At 34.1% G+C, this 15,244-nt stretch overlaps 2 protein-coding genes across 9 annotated transcripts; one reads left to right on the top strand and one right to left on the bottom strand.

Moving 5' to 3' along the window:
• The first annotated feature begins 757 nt into the window (after positions 1-757).
• Positions 758-6,169, top strand: LOC113847544 (probable LRR receptor-like serine/threonine-protein kinase At2g16250). Of its 5 annotated transcripts, none has more exons than XM_027476720.1 (6): positions 758-879; positions 1,433-1,494; positions 1,588-3,480; positions 3,710-3,835; positions 4,353-4,375; positions 4,708-5,792. In XM_027476720.1, the coding sequence occupies exons 3-6, from the start codon at positions 1,646-1,648 to the stop codon at positions 5,310-5,312; spliced, it is 2,589 nt and encodes an 862-aa protein (XP_027332521.1). In that variant the 5' UTR covers positions 758-879; positions 1,433-1,494; positions 1,588-1,645; the 3' UTR covers positions 5,313-5,792. The 5 variants fall into 5 exon arrangements, with proteins under 5 accessions (XP_027332521.1, XP_027332519.1, XP_027332518.1 ...); XM_027476718.1 differs by lacking the exon at positions 758-879 and adding an exon at positions 956-1,167 and having other exon boundaries at positions 4,708-6,160; XM_027476719.1 differs by lacking the exon at positions 758-879 and adding an exon at positions 989-1,167 and having other exon boundaries at positions 1,443-1,494.
• Positions 6,170-7,166: 997 nt separating this feature from the next.
• Positions 7,167-14,428, bottom strand: LOC113846216 (5'-nucleotidase domain-containing protein 4-like). Of its 4 annotated transcripts, none has more exons than XM_027474228.1 (18): positions 14,046-14,428; positions 13,786-13,928; positions 12,704-13,017; positions 12,380-12,457; positions 12,019-12,239; positions 11,435-11,527; positions 11,157-11,240; positions 10,196-10,306; positions 9,704-9,809; positions 9,560-9,622; positions 9,339-9,392; positions 9,098-9,155; positions 8,734-8,810; positions 8,441-8,511; positions 8,302-8,362; positions 8,153-8,212; positions 7,974-8,036; positions 7,167-7,617 (listed from the first exon to the last, which is right to left on the bottom strand). In XM_027474228.1, exons 2-18 carry the CDS (start codon positions 13,919-13,921, stop codon positions 7,495-7,497), a joined length of 1,773 nt encoding a protein of 590 aa, XP_027330029.1. In that variant the 5' UTR covers positions 13,922-13,928; positions 14,046-14,428; the 3' UTR covers positions 7,167-7,494. The 4 variants fall into 4 exon arrangements, with proteins under 4 accessions (XP_027330029.1, XP_027330031.1, XP_027330028.1 ...); XM_027474230.1 differs by having other exon boundaries at positions 14,311-14,421; XM_027474227.1 differs by having other exon boundaries at positions 7,167-7,556; positions 14,046-14,419.
• Between the last annotated feature and the right edge of the window lie 816 nt (positions 14,429-15,244).

Raw genomic sequence — 15,244 nt, 5'->3', positions numbered from 1 at the left:
AGATTATTAAAATAGATTTAAATAAAAAATAATTATACATAAAAGCATAAATAACACGAAATTTTAAATATTTAAATAATAAAATTATTTAATTCAACTCAGATAATGCTATATTGGCACTGGTCAGTGTGTGATAACTTATAAGAGAGGGAGGGGTTGACGGAGCCACTGATAAATATTACAAAATGGCTGAAATTAAGGGGCGAGTGGTGTGGACACACGTGTGATTGCGCGTAGGGCGTTGCCACTATCAATCGCTATAGTAAGCGCTTTTCCACTTGGCCACATGCAGAACAACATGACCATATGAACACACTCCTTACTGTCATCGCCTGTTTGGTTTCGTAAAAATCATAATAATTTTGACATGAATAAAAATATTAATCTATTTAATCAATATATTAGCTTAGAAAAATAGTATTAATATAAAATTGAGTTAATGACAATTTTTATACATTTATAATATGTTAAATATAAATTATTTAATATTATCTTTTTAATTATGTTTATTAAATTTTATATAATATGAATATTTTAAATATATTATTTAAAATTTGATATTTATGTAAACTGGGATTAACGTGCAGAAATCAAACAAGATTAAGATATTATTAGGGCAATAATGAAAATGCATTATCGTCAAGTTCACACAATATTTATTTTTTCTAAAAAAAATGTAGGTTTTGGACCGATCTCTCTGTTGTCATGTGATATTTCCTTCGTTTGAAGGCGTGACATTTCCCCCTTTGAAAATTCTACGAGTGAAGACACAAGTTGATACTGTTATGAGTCACAATTCCTCAATGCTCGTTATCATCATCTAACGGTGATTCGTCCTCACCCGGAGCACCCCGGAAAAGAAAAATCAAACTTGAAAGGGTACCATCATTCCACGAAGCTTCTAACTTTGAGTGTGATTACTTTTATTTAAATGATATTTATTTTAAAAAAAATTATTATTTAAGTGATTTTATTTTGCATTTGATTTATCATTGATGTTAATGTATCCTATATGGTTCAAAGCCATGCTCAATGGCCAACCCAAACACACACAATGCCATAACTACCATTAACACACTCCAACCTCTTTTCAGAAAGCACTTAAATTGAAAACACTGTTGTTCACTCACCACCTCCCAATCGCAAACGCGTTCATTAATAACTCCGGTGAGTTAGAAAGCGAGACTTTGTGGCAGTTGGGTGCACCATTAATGCACTATCCTTTCCCTTCATACCCCATTCAATGTTTAATTATATAATTTTCACTTCAACTCCAAAAACGCCATCCTTTCTGGTCGTTTAAATCACACAACAACGTTAAACTTCACTATACACAACCTTAAACATGCCAAAGCTTATGTTTCATGAAAAAAATAAAAAAGACAGTTACATTCCTACAAATTACTACAACATTAATGGATTCATTTTGTAGATTGTATCAGAGTTCAGAAGAGAGAGCAGAGCAGAAGGATCAGAGGTTTGTTGACATTGAAGGTAAACTAAAATTAAAAAAAAAAATAAAGATCATTTTTTTTGTTCTTGGTTATGTGTGAAATTTGCTGAATTGAACTGAACTGGTGCAAACAGATGAAGCCGAAGTTGCAAAGAGAAGAGTGAAGTTGGGTTTGTGAGAGTGAGTTGAAGCATGGGAATGCAACGAGGAGTAGCAGTGAGTGTTGTCACAATGTTGTTAATGGTTGGGTTAACAATGGGTCTGAGTTCAAGAATCGAATGGTCTGCGTTAAGGGAGCTTCGTTCATCGTTGGGGATAAGGGCAAAGGATTGGCCCATAAAAACCGAACCGTGCAGGAACTGGACCGGGGTTCAGTGCCGGAACGGTCGAGTTGTGGGTATAAACGTGTCTGGTTTGAGGAGAACCCGGTTGGGGAAACTGAACCAAAGATTCGAAGTGGATTCTCTTGTTAATTTCACCCTTTTGGAATCGTTTAACGCTTCTGGGTTCCTGCTAAATGGGTCTATACCTGTGTGGTTTGGTCAAAGCCTTGGTGCACTCCAAGTGCTTGACCTAAGTTCTTGTTTCATAACGGGTTTGATTCCTGATTCGATTGGGCGGTTGAGTGCGTTGAAGGTTTTGTTTCTCTCAGGGAATGGTCTTGTTGGTACAATGCCTTCAACGCTTGGGTTGTTGTCTAATCTTTCTGCGCTTAATCTCTCTGGTAACTCTCTTTCAGGAACCCTGCCTAACTCTTTGTCTAAGCTTGGGAATCTTAGAAGGCTTGATCTTTCTTCTAATTACTTATCTGGGTCTGTTCCACCCGAACTGGGTGCCCTTTCAAGACTTCAAATTTTGAATCTTTCTGGTAATTCCCTCATTGCTGCGATTCCCTCTCAATTGGGAAAACTTTCCAAGTTGTTTGAGCTTGATCTTAGCATGAATTTTCTGTCTGAGTCGTTGCCGGCTGGTTTGTTTTCTTCCGGCCTTTTGGGCCTTAAGATTCTCAGTCTCAAAGGGAATTTACTTGTTGGTGCTCTTCCAGCTACTCTGGGGTCATTGCGCAGCTTGCAGTTTCTTGATGTGTCTAGTAACAACCTCACTGGGACACTGCCTAATTTCTCTAGTTGGAATGTTAGTTCTGGTGCTGTATTCAATCTCTCAAACAATTTGTTCTATGGACCGCTAAATGTGTCGCTGGACAAGTTTAAAATGATTGATTTATCGAGTAATTATTTGGAAGGTGAGATGCGAGGTGGTGGTGATGTTAGTCATGTTAGTGTAGCTAGAAATTGCCTACCGATGCTTCCAAACCCGAGGGATTTGGATGAGTGTAGAGCGTTTTACATGCAGAGAAATTTACCCTTTGTGTTCCCAGAATCTGAGTCCCGGCACCGCAGAAGAGTGATAATCATACTGGCAGGAGTATTTGGTGGGCTTGGAATTATTGTGCTGCTGACATTGGTCCTCATACTGGTTCTAAAACAATGTCATAATCGTAAAAGCTTGGAAGTTCAGAGTGGGACCAAAGATGGAGGGCCTGTTCCAAAAGGGGAGAGTCCCCCACCTCCTAAGGATCCTGTCTTTGTGACTGCTGTGGGAGAAGCATTTAGTTTTGAGCAAATTCTCGGTCTGACTGGCAATTTTGCTGAAGCAAATATCCTAAAGCATGGTCATTCCGGGGACCTTTTCTTGGGAACCTTGGAAAATGGAGCAACTGTGGTTGTCAAAACGGTAGACGTAAGTTTGTTTAAGAGAGAATCGTACATTGTGGAACTGGGATTATTAAGCAAGGTTTCACATGCAAGATTGGTTCCAATCTTGGGTCACTGCTTGGAGAATGAGAATGTGAAATGTATCATTTACAAATATATGCCAAATGGAGATTTGGCTTCTTCCTTGCACAGAGTCATTGGTCCAGATGGTAAATTACAGTCCCTGGATTGGATCACGAGATTGAAGATTGCAATAGGAGCTGCTGAAGGCCTTGCTTACCTACATGAGTGCATCCCTCCCTTTGTTCACAGGTAATAATACCAAATTCATTCTACATTATTAAACTTCTCATCATGATTGGAAAAATATGATTATGTCATGGGATTGAATTTGTTAGCATGGTGCATCCATGATGCTTTACAATTATGTTGCATTAATTTAGAAGTTCCTTGCCATTGTTAACCGTGTGTAAAGTGCGAAGATCTGAAAGAACTTTTGCATTTAAGCAAATTACTGATATTTTAATTTTGGTTTTTGAAGAGATGTCCAAGCTAGCAGTATACTTCTTGATGATAAATTCGAAGTGCGACTTGGAAGTTTGACTGAGGTTACTGCACAAGGAGATCTTCATCAGAGAGTCATCTCAAGGGTTTTCAGCAAGCCACTGTAAGTTTTGAATTCATTGTTAATGACAATGTAATAAAAGCATAGCTGTTTTATAATAAATGAAAAATCAAAGGAGAAGAGATACTATGATGATTTGTAAACATACTGAAGCTTTAAATGCTGATAACATACTGGCAAAAAAGTATTCGGTCATTCCTACTAGTTACGGTAGGACTTGGTAGATCAATTACACATCTCTGTTAGAATTAGTATAATGGTTGCTTCTATTTTCCTGGTCTATGTTTGTGGTAGATACAAAATTATCTCATCCTTGTCATTTGCTGATTGCCTTATTTAATTTAAACGTGTATATTTGATTCATAAGTCAGTGAAACTCGATGTATCTCTTATTACTCGATAAGAATGCTTATTGTAATCAAGTGACACAAAGTGCAAGCAAACAGAGTTATCACTGCCTGTTGATTTTTCATATATATATGTCAAAATTTGTTCTCCTGTTCAGATGTATATTCAGAAAAAGTTGTAACTAACGGTTTATTTTGTTGTGATTTTGCAGTTCTTCCAATCCAGGCGATTCTGGTGAGTAATTTGGTTGAGCAATTTCTATCAAGTGTTTGTCCAATTGTTGATCCGTGCATCCATTTATTTAATGCCCAGAAATATCTAGAGTCTAGACCTAGAGGTTAAAAAACAGAACCATTTTATTAAAGAGCTTTAAGCGCAGCAATACACTAAATCTTTTCTCCCTGCGTCAAACTTAAGCGATCTGCTAGACTGATTCTTATGTTAGTACAGAGAGAACACATGCATGCTTATTTAGTGGCATTATGATTTATCACCTTAATTGTTGTTTAGAACCGTTCACAAGAAAAATCATCAACATATTCTTTTTCTTTTGTGTTGATGAACAGGCAAATCATCAGTGACATGTGCCTACGACGTCTACTGTTTTGGGAAGATTTTACTCGAGCTCGTTACTGGTAATATTGAAGTCAGCAAATCAGATGATGCATCCACAAAAGTGTGGTTAGAGCAAACGTTGCCTTACATCAGTATATACGATAAAGAACGTCTCATTAAGATTGTTGACCCATCATTAATCGTGGATGAGGACCTATTGGAAGAGGTATGGGCTATGGCAATTGTGGCCAATGCATGCTTGAACCCCAAGGCTTCGAAACGCCCTCCTATGAGACATGTCCTCAAAGCACTGGAAAATCCATTGAAGATTGTAAGAGAAGAAAATACTAGCTCAGCAAGGTTGAGAACAAATTCATCTAGCAAATCTTGGAGCACTGCATTCTTTGGTAGCTGGAGACACAGCTCATCATCAGAGAGTGCTGCTGCCGCAGTGAATTCAAACAAGGGAGGTACTAGTGACAGTAAAAAATCAGGAAAAGTAGGTTCGCAAAGTAGTGGTGGAAACGATCACTCGTCTTCCAATAAAAGGTCATCCAATGAAATTTTTCCTGAGCCATTGGACATGCAAGATGTTGAGGCTAGAGAGTCAAGATAAGCACCTATGGAATGGGTTTGATTATTCATTAATTAGTGAGGTTTTACCATTTTCCGGATAATTGGTGGCACCCTAGCAATTCCTTATTATTAGCATGTCAAAACACACTACCCAACATCCATTATGGAACACTACCGCCATGTTGAAGCAATGGAAAACCTTACTACTATTGTTGGTAGCTTCTTTTGCTTTCTAAAGCACAGATTAAGCTGTACGCATTGAAATGTCTGGTAGCTAAAAAAAACTGAATTTTTACTCATTCAATAGATTTGTTTGAAACCCAGCCCATCTCTGTAGGTAAAAAAAAAATGGGACAGATTGTAAAATAATAAAGGGTCGTCATTTTTGTGAGGAATTGGAAGTGAGGAAAACATTGAATTACTCAAGCGTTTTATTCGTAGGAAATATGTAATTAGCATTTTAAGTCTCCTAGAGCTTTTTGCAGCATATACCTAATCTTTAAGTATGGAGATATACTGGACCCATAAAAAAATAAAAAAAAGGAAGAATTGAAACTTTAACTTTTTGCGCTTAAGAAAAAGCACAAACGGTTAGTTAGTTGAGTTTGTTAAATTCATTTGCCGCTAGAGGTTCTCCATGTGGTGATGTATTATAGAAACTCAGCTACGATTCAATAAATTTTACTTTAATTTTTTTTAAATATCATCACTCCACAAATTCTCATCATAGCTACCATGTTACTCAGTACAAGTCTCCTAGGATTTGATATGTCCGGCAACCTTATAAGGGGAGAACCTTCTCTAAACTTAACCCTATGGGTTTTGTTAGTATTTTATACAATATATTGTTAACCAAAGTACTATATCGAATAAAAATCTTTAGTATTTCAAGACAGTGTAAAATCGTGATTCTACATTAAAGTGTCTTATCTCTCTATTAAGGATAATTCTAAATTCACTTATTAATTGAAGAACCTATTAAACATTTTTTATATTTTTAAAATAATAATTTTATGTAATTTTTATTTTATATTTATTTAATAAAATAATAACAGTTATTAAAAATATATATAGAAATATATAGCAGGGTTCTGCCGATGCATTATTATGTTTTATGCGAATACCTTTCTAAGCTCATTCAATTTAGATCTATAGAGAAGGATAGAAATTAATACGACGGTAATGATGCCTAAAATTTGAAATTATAACTACAAATAAACTTGAATTCGACGCACAGAGGAGAAAATTTTCAATATTTTTATTGTCTAGTCCTATTATTTATTTGGCTGCAATTGTATGTGTAGTTACACCAGTGGCTAGTGCAATAAGACAATCATTATTGTTATATGCGAGTACCTTTCAAAGCTCATTCAGTTTAGACATCCAAAACCAGACAAGTCACAGAACAGGAATTAATAAGACGGTAATGAAGCCTTAATTTTAAAATTATTACTACGAATAAATTTGAATTCAACGCGTATAGAGAAGAGAAATATTGATATATTTATTGCCTCGCCCTATTATTTGCCTGCACTTGTATGAGAAGTCACAATAGTGCAATAAAACAATTTTTATCCGATTACGACTTTAGCTTTTAACACTTTGCCCACCCGAATTGCTCCTTTTTTTTATGATCTCATTGCACTAATTAATTAATTTAGAAAATATAATGTTTTTATTTAATTGAACTTAACCATACAATATCAAATTTATGGGTAATTACGGCGCTTAAAAGTTGTTAAAACAATTTTTATAGTAATGAACCGCATGCATTATACACATGAGCAACAAGATACATTATTTCGGCTTTAAAAGGCCAAATTGTAAAAAGAAAATTTAAAAACAATAATTTTAAAAAAATTAAATAAAAATAAATTCACGTATTACCAAAAAAAATTCCCACGTTGAAGCATGATGATTTTTATTTTTATTTTACGTAAAGGTTAATAAGCTGATAAATCTGCTGGAATCAAACATTGCTAAAAAATATTGGCTGAGTAAGCTTCCATTTCCCATCCCAATGGGGCTAGTTTTGATTGGAAACTTTTTGACAATTTTGACCTACCTTTTTCGTTCTTTACAATTTTGGTCAGTTGTGAATGGTTTTGATATATTAACCACGAGAACTGAACAAAGCTAATAATTTCATTTCAACACCCCCCCCCCCCTCTCTTCTCTTAAAATAAGGAGAGAGAAAGGGCGAAACACCCAGTACCAGAGGTTCAGATTTCGAAAATGCCAAATTCATGCTGCATAAAATCTTCCCTGGGTCTGTAGTACTTGTCTGCAGAGAACAAGGCCAAGTTAGATACTTGGCTAGTATAAAGGCATGCAAACCGCTCAACCTGCATCAAGCACATTACACGAGTTCATTAAACGAATTACCATTCAAAATGATCAATTTTGTTAAATGATTTGGAAAGGAGGGAAAATGCAATAATTTTTGCAAGTTTCTAAATGGTAAAAAAAACAACTATATATATGCATACATAAAACCAACATGTGCTTTACGCATTAGTATGATATTAAAGCATCATTTAACAAGTTAGTCTGCCATTTGAATAACACTGCAGCAATGCCCTAACGGCCATACTGACTGGAAAAAATGTAACTGAAAGTACAGTTTCCTGTTTTATATAGGTGTGAAAGTAATATACATCAACAGTGATGTTGTACAGTATCAAAGGAAGTCAGATTTTACCTGATGTGCAAAGCGAGAGTTCTGATAACCAGTCTTCATCAGCTGGCCCCATGGCTCGTGAAACTGCAATGGCGTATTTCAAACAACCATAATGTCATGTAAAAGTAAATTGCATGTAAGTGTACCATATCAGTGGAAAGAGAACTGAAAATATTGGAAAAAGGCTAAAGCTTTTCTACCTTGTGGTGTAATTTTCTTTGAGCTTCTTGATGACTTAATCGCACTCTCTCTCTTTCAAGCTGATAAAGAATTATCTACTTAAATAAATTCCGATAACTGGACTTCTATGCATGACTTAATAAAAGAGAATGGACCTAAAAGGCCTAACCTTCAATTTATCAAGTTTGGAATTTAACTTCTGCTTGGTATCATCATCTGGATTCTTTAATCTGAAAAATTGTAGACTACTCTCTAAGACAGTAAACGGGCAGTAAGACACGCCTTATGTCTACCAGACATATACTAACCTGAGAGACTCGTTCAAATAATGCATTTCATCCTCAATGCGGTCACGCTCAGTCCTCAGAAATTGAAGTTCCTGCACAAGACTACTTGTGTAAATGAAAATATAACCCAAATGTGTATTAGCTTCTCAGGCTTCTAATGAGAAAAGAAGTAAGAATGCAAAAGCCTAATACAAACAGAAGCCAACATGATATCTTTTCTGCATGAATTAGCCCTACCCTTTCTTTCTATTATTTCCTTCTTTATTCTAGAAAGTTAGGTTTTATTATGTTAAAATATAATAATCAACAAGCACCTTGCGAGCATCCCTCGATTCCCAAAGTAGTTTAACCTCCTTCTCAAGCTCCGGGATTACCAACATTGTTCTCCAACCTGCTCATGAGCACATTAAAACATAATCAAATCAAAGTTATTTAAAATTGAATCCACAAATATACATAATTTTAAAAGAATAGAATTATTATTTGGGTTTCCACATATTAATTAGCATAATTAGACTCATTATTAACCGTCATCAACGCCTTACTTTTAAGTTTAAATTGCCTTTCTGTTATCTAAGCTATAATATCTGAACCACAAGAAACACTTAAGCTTGCTGGCAGATTGGATTATAATGCATTATCTATCTATTTTAAGTGATAAGGTTTAATATAATATACCGAGAAGCTTTTTGCTGCGTAGTATATCTCCATAAATGTGATCCCCAACATATAGAACCTACAAGTGTAGATTTTTATAGAAAGCTTCAGTAAATGTTACTGTGTTAGAATTCCTAGATGAACAAATGTCACATTATCTAATAAAACAAATAAGCTCTTTAAACCAAAATCACGTTTCATGGTAAAATTTATTGCCATTTATTTTTGCTAACAATATAATTTCATTAAAGAAAATAAATACCTGTGAACTTGATTCTATTGAGAGTAGATTATGTAGATGACCAACACTGCCTCCCTAAAATGGAAGTATATAATCATTAATCACTATAATAATAAAATGTTGAACTATCAATCTTTTATAGGATCCAGACATCAGTACTAAATAGCATTAACCACAATGTTTTCAGACACGTAGAACCTAACCAAAAGAATTTTATTTACATAAGACAATGTTTATTGTACCTGGAAAACTTTCCGAGCACGATCATTCACCTCTGTTAGTATCCTTGCAGAGACATTACCCACCTTTAAAAGGAAAAAAGACATTTTTTAAAACAAGATCACAAAAGGAATGAATTGAGTGATTTGATGTGCTACCATGCTGACCTGAGGCATGGGAGAGCCATTATCTGTATTAAGTAGCATTCCACTTTCAGCCTCGACCTCAAACAGGTTGGCACGGTTTCCCTCAAGAAAAAAGCTTGGCTTTGCACTGTATTAATGATTAACTTGATCAAGTTAGCAAGGAAATCTATATATTACATTAGTACATTACTGCATTGTAGGAAGCTGAAGAACCTAGTACAAGTGGCAATACATATTTTGATGTTCTTTAACAAAATTAGCAAACACAAACAATTTATCGTCATAAGAGTTGCAATATAAACATGTTTAGTGGTTAGGATAAAAAAATCTCCAATGTTGTTCACTGAACAACACAAGGACCTAAGTAAATGTTAACAAGGTATCCTGATTGCTTGAGTTAGAGCATGAGCATTATTAAATTCCAAGGGCCATAATTGTGGGAAAATTCACTTTAAGTGGACTGATGAACAAAAACTAATTAAAAAGTTGCGGATGCCATGAGAAGAACATGACCTGCCAGTGATGACAATATCAAAGTACTTAAGCCAGTCAAACTTGGTACTTTCGTTTGCCCCATCAGATCCACACAGGAAATTCATGACAGTGTTTGTATAGTCCCATAAACTGCAAAATGAGAGATGAGTGTTTAAAATATTAGTTAATGGTAGCAAGATAAACCATAGTACAAATGAGTTTATATTTTCTACAGGATCACTTCATAATAAATTGTAGAGAACTTCTTGTCCCATATCTTTTTGTCATGAACCGACTCTTGCAAAAAGCTTAACCTGTTAGGTAAAGGCACATAAATGTTTTGTAACATTTCTCTCTAAGACCTCCTCACACAAGGACCCTTTAACTTGAAGTGTAAATATTGCACGGGCCCACCCTACCATGAGTTGAAATTTAACTTTTATTTGGAAGAATAACAGCAACAATTATTAAACTCTAGCCACATTGTGCATAGAAGCTTTAATAAAGAACCAACTATTCAAAAAGCATAAGCTGATTGATGAAGGCACATAAATGAATTTTAACATTACACAATAACACTTTTTGAAAATATATGATAATCCAGTGTTCTACTATTTGAACATTAAATTGTTAAATAACTTAAATATTAGGAATTAATATTTGAAGAGAAACAGCATCATGGATTTGTCATGCAAAAATATTTTTAAAATGTTTTTGTAAATAAGTTTATTCATTTGATAACAAGACGGTTGAACTCTTGGACTACTTACCGATAAATTTTAATAATACACTTAGCTTATACAGATAATTCATCAGTACCTGTTTGTTAAATAATTGTTAAATAACTTATCTTATTTGAGGAGAAACAGCTTCATGGGTTTGTCATGCAAATTTTTTTAATTGTTTTGTAAACAAATTTATTCATTTGATAACAAGAGGGGGACTACTTACTGATAAATTTTACTGATACGCTTATCTTATACAGATAATACATCAGTACCTGTTTGTCACCAAAAATGTAGCACGTCCAGAATCTCTGAGCATTTTAAGCATGGGAACTATTGAGGTGTCTTCATTGATATACCTAATATTTTAAATTTAAGAAGAAAAACGACCAGATCAGAATAATTTCATCCGGAGTCCAAAGATAACTATGAAAGTTAAAGAGCTTAAATTTCATAACGAAACTGTTGTTTAACTAAGAAAGATCTCAGATAACCCAAAAAGAAAAGATGTACATTTTTACATTATGAAGTGCTGGTGATTTTACATTCATACCTTTTGGGATTTATAGCAACCTTTTGCTTCAACGTTCCATCTCGGTGGCACAAATCTACTGCATCTCGAACATCTTTGTACAGACTAGCATAACTGAAAGGACAATTCATAACAAACATTGTACAGTGCACATTTGTTTCTGTTTTACACCATCTATGATTTTCTAACATTGAACGGGGAAAAAAATGTTATGGCCACTGCACAAAACACATTTATTTTACCTGCCTAATATCAATGTGGAAAAACAATCTCTATCTATTTATTTCCCTTAAATTTCACATACAGGTTTAACAGCAGTAACCGTAACATTTCAATGGTTTCTAAGGATGTTGAAATCAACATTAATTAATGGTACTATTCTAGATATGCCCATAAAGAAGCCTACCTCTTCCTGGAAGCTAATATACGGTCCTAAATGGTAACCTAAAAAAGATATTCTTCATGAAGCCAATCAAGTTTGTCTCCAATTTCAAAGGTATAAAATTAATAATTACCTTAATCCTAGTATGTAATTGATCTTTAAAATTGCAGGTGCATAGACTTCTTGATAGACAAAAACTCATGCAAGCAATAATAGGACTTACTCAACATGCTCTGGAATCTTTCCAGGATTTTTGTCCTTAAAATCAACCAGTTGAGCAAATAAGTAGGCTTCCGCAAGTGAAAAGAGCGTATCAATTAGAGCATAGTCTGGTCCATCAAAAGAATCGTATACTAGAGTATTTGCATAGGTTTCAACTTTATCTTCTTTTGACAACTCTTGAAATCCATGATAAGCTACTTTCACATACTTGTGGCGATCCATCTAAATACATGAAGTAACAAAACCAGCAATATAACAATCAAACAGAAATTTCAAAAAGGAGATAAAAGTTTTCCTTGCAACCCCCTTATATTTTTTTCCCTGGTAAGAGTGGAAGCATAAAACATTTGTTCAATCTTAACCTTCAAGATGTTGCCTCTCTTTTTGTCAAGAACCAAGCCCCTAACCATGTAATTTGAGTTAAATGACCAATTCAGCAACTGCAGAAAAGAAAAGTTCTTTTAGCCAAGATACTAGCTACACGATGTAAGATTGACTATGTCAACCTACAAACAAACTGGTAACAAAAAGTATCCTTTATGAGAGGGTTGGTGGATCAAAAGTTAACCAAAAAGGAGTAAATAAACCCCCAAGTTAAAACAAATTTTTTTTATCATAATTAACACAGGAAAAGAATAAAAATAATTAAATACGGTAATAATTATTACAAGATTAACCGTACAAACCTCACTAGGGTATTTCAAATCATAAACCAGCTTTTCAACGGTGTGTTGATAAGCAAGAGATTCAAAAGTTTCAGGAATGTATTGCGCCAAAGTATAATCCATGTCAAATCCCACAGCAACAATGCTTTTCATATTCAGTGGCCGGTTACAGAATATCTGCTTGCCTATATCAGTTTTAGGTCCAAAATCAGGAGATGATGACCACGCTTGTCCTTTGGCACTATCACTGCCAGGAAAATCCATTGTGGTCTGGTCATGTGCACCAATTCCACAGGTTCCATCCATTGAAAATTGAGCAAGCAATTGATTAGCTCCTGAGAGATTTTATCAACGACAAAAAATTAGATTCCAGTAGTAATTAGAAATGACTTTGGTACATATAACAATAAAGCAGTGTATTGATGACAGTGAAGTTTTAGACTGGATACAGTAAATATAGATCAAGTTCCTTAACTTTCACCAAATTTGTCCAAAATCTATACAGAAATGTGCATTTACTACCTGGTTTTCTCAACATTGAACATGTAAAAATGATTTCATTGTACCATAAACACCTTCCAGACCACGAACGGGACAATCTGTGGTTCCCTTCGCATTAAAACTGCAACGTGTTAATAATGCAGAGGTATACATTTGTGTTTACACGATACGAGAGGCACAAGGCCTCTGCTCCATCTAGATAGGTTTCAAAATTACAGCATATAAATGCGGATTCTGAATCACGGAACCATTATTGCGCTTTCTAACGATAAAGTAAAACAGATATTTGATCTAACAGCGTAAAAATAAAGCAAAAGAGAAAAAAAAGTAGTAACAGCAATCCCTTCCTTGAACAAGATTCTTGTTCAGCCTTTGTTCAGAATCAGTCAATCAGATTCAGAAATTTTCGTCGGCTACTAAAAACTCAAGCTCTCAATTGAATTATTCCACTAAGTTCACTACTATCAAACATTCCGCCATATTTCACTCCGGAAAATTCAACAACGAACTAAACTTGAACAAATGACTCGCTCAAACGACGAAAACAACTACGATTAATAAAGAGAATGTGAAAGACTTGGAGAACAGAAGAAAACACGAACCTGCGGATACGAAGCGAGACGATGCGAGGAAAGAGAAGATTCCAGAAGCAAAGGGAACGCGAGAAGAGGAAGGAAGAGGAAGAAGAGGAGTAGAGTTAGGGAGAGGAAATGAAACGAAACGGCGTGGAATTGGCATCCTGTTCCTGCATTAAATACGACAAGAAAACAAGATTGGGATTGCTGCAAAACAAGCGTGCGTTGGAAGGAGGTATCGTATTGCAACTCAGCAATGCAGTTTCACAATAGCATTTATTTCTAACCATTTACAACTTTTCGCTTAATTGGAAGGTACCGCGTGCTAGCAAAGGAAATGCCTTATCTCTTCCCTTCCTTTGTGCTTCATAAGTGTTTCCCATTTTTTAAACTAATTAATATAATAGTATTTGTGCTCTACTATTCACAGCAAAAAACTTAATAAAACCATAGTTTGAAATGGATTGGGGAGTCTGTTGGTTTGGTTTGGGTGGGGGGGAATGGAAAATGTGAGTGGAGGGGAAGGGGAAGTGCCACGTGGATAGCGCTCACTCTTCTTCTTATGTCTCCTTTAGCAACAGAAGCTTTGTCTCATACGGCACAGAAGAAAGAAGCATGTGCTAACAATCCTGCGTTTCCCTCAACTCCCGCCACCTTCACTCTCGTTCACCATTTCGTACAGGAATATTATAAAGCTTAAGCGATAACCATCCAATTTGCTATCTGAAAAAATAATATTCTATCCAATTTCATCTTTTCAAATATTAAATAATTCTTTAAAATTATTATGTCAGATATTTTATTTATTTTTATCTGTTTTTAATATCATATTAGTCTCCAAAATCAAGCATATATCAGTTTAATTTCTAAAAAACTATTAATGTGTTTAAATTTATTATAAAAATACTAATTAAATATACAAAATACCAAACTGTTCCATATTTAAAATCTCGATGAACTGTTTATTTATTGATTTTTTTTCTCTCAGAAGGCTAAATTGAGTCAAATAGTTTTTTCAGGAATGGTATTTACTCAAAATTTTAGCTTTTATTTAATATATTCAATGTATTTAATGACATGCTTTTTAAAAAAATATTTAATGATATTAACTAAGCATAATTTTTTAAATATATATAAAAAATTAATTATTAAAATTACATGACAACATATCTATTTGTTAATTGTTATTTGAGAAAAATTACTAAAAATTAAATTTTAATTAAAAAATTATTAAAAGGTGTTTAAGATTTAATTAGAATTAATAAGTTTTATATATATATATATATATATATATATATATTATGTGTAACAGTCAAATTTCAATTTAAAATTGATTATTGAAAACAAAATAAATAAAATCTAACAAAAAAATCTTAGTAATTTATAATATAAAGTACTCAAATTTTAACTTATTCAAGAAACATAATTTCTTTTATTATTGAAATAATATGAATTTAAATTTTTTTGTATGAAATTAAACCTCAAC

This window comes from Abrus precatorius, unplaced genomic scaffold (genome assembly GCF_003935025.1).
Source record: "Abrus precatorius isolate BTA unplaced genomic scaffold, Abrus_2018 Scaffold8, whole genome shotgun sequence".
NCBI lineage: Eukaryota > Viridiplantae > Streptophyta > Magnoliopsida > Fabales > Fabaceae > Abrus > Abrus precatorius.
This window is presented reverse-complemented; position numbering and strand designations above follow the sequence as displayed.

Excerpts from the sequence above, each read along its gene's own strand:
- LOC113847544 (XM_027476717.1), top strand. The coding sequence starts at position 1,646 with ATGGGAATGCAACGAGGAGTAGCAGTGAGTGTTGTCACAATGTTGTTA. Across the intron at positions 3,836-4,352 it reads AGGGTTTTCAGCAAGCCACT|TTCTTCCAATCCAGGCGATT; the intron begins GTAAGTTTTGAA and ends GTGATTTTGCAG. Across the intron at positions 4,376-4,707 it reads TTCCAATCCAGGCGATTCTG|GCAAATCATCAGTGACATGT; the intron begins GTGAGTAATTTG and ends GTTGATGAACAG.
- LOC113846216 (XM_027474227.1), bottom strand. The coding sequence starts at position 13,921 with ATGCCAATTCCACGCCGTTTCGTTTCATTTCCTCTCCCTAACTCTACT. Across the intron at positions 13,018-13,785 it reads GTCTCGCTTCGTATCCGCAG|GAGCTAATCAATTGCTTGCT; the intron begins GTTCGTGTTTTC and ends AAAATCTCTCAG. Across the intron at positions 8,811-9,097 it reads ACGCAGCAAAAAGCTTCTCG|GTTGGAGAACAATGTTGGTA; the intron begins GTATATTATATT and ends GCTCATGAGCAG.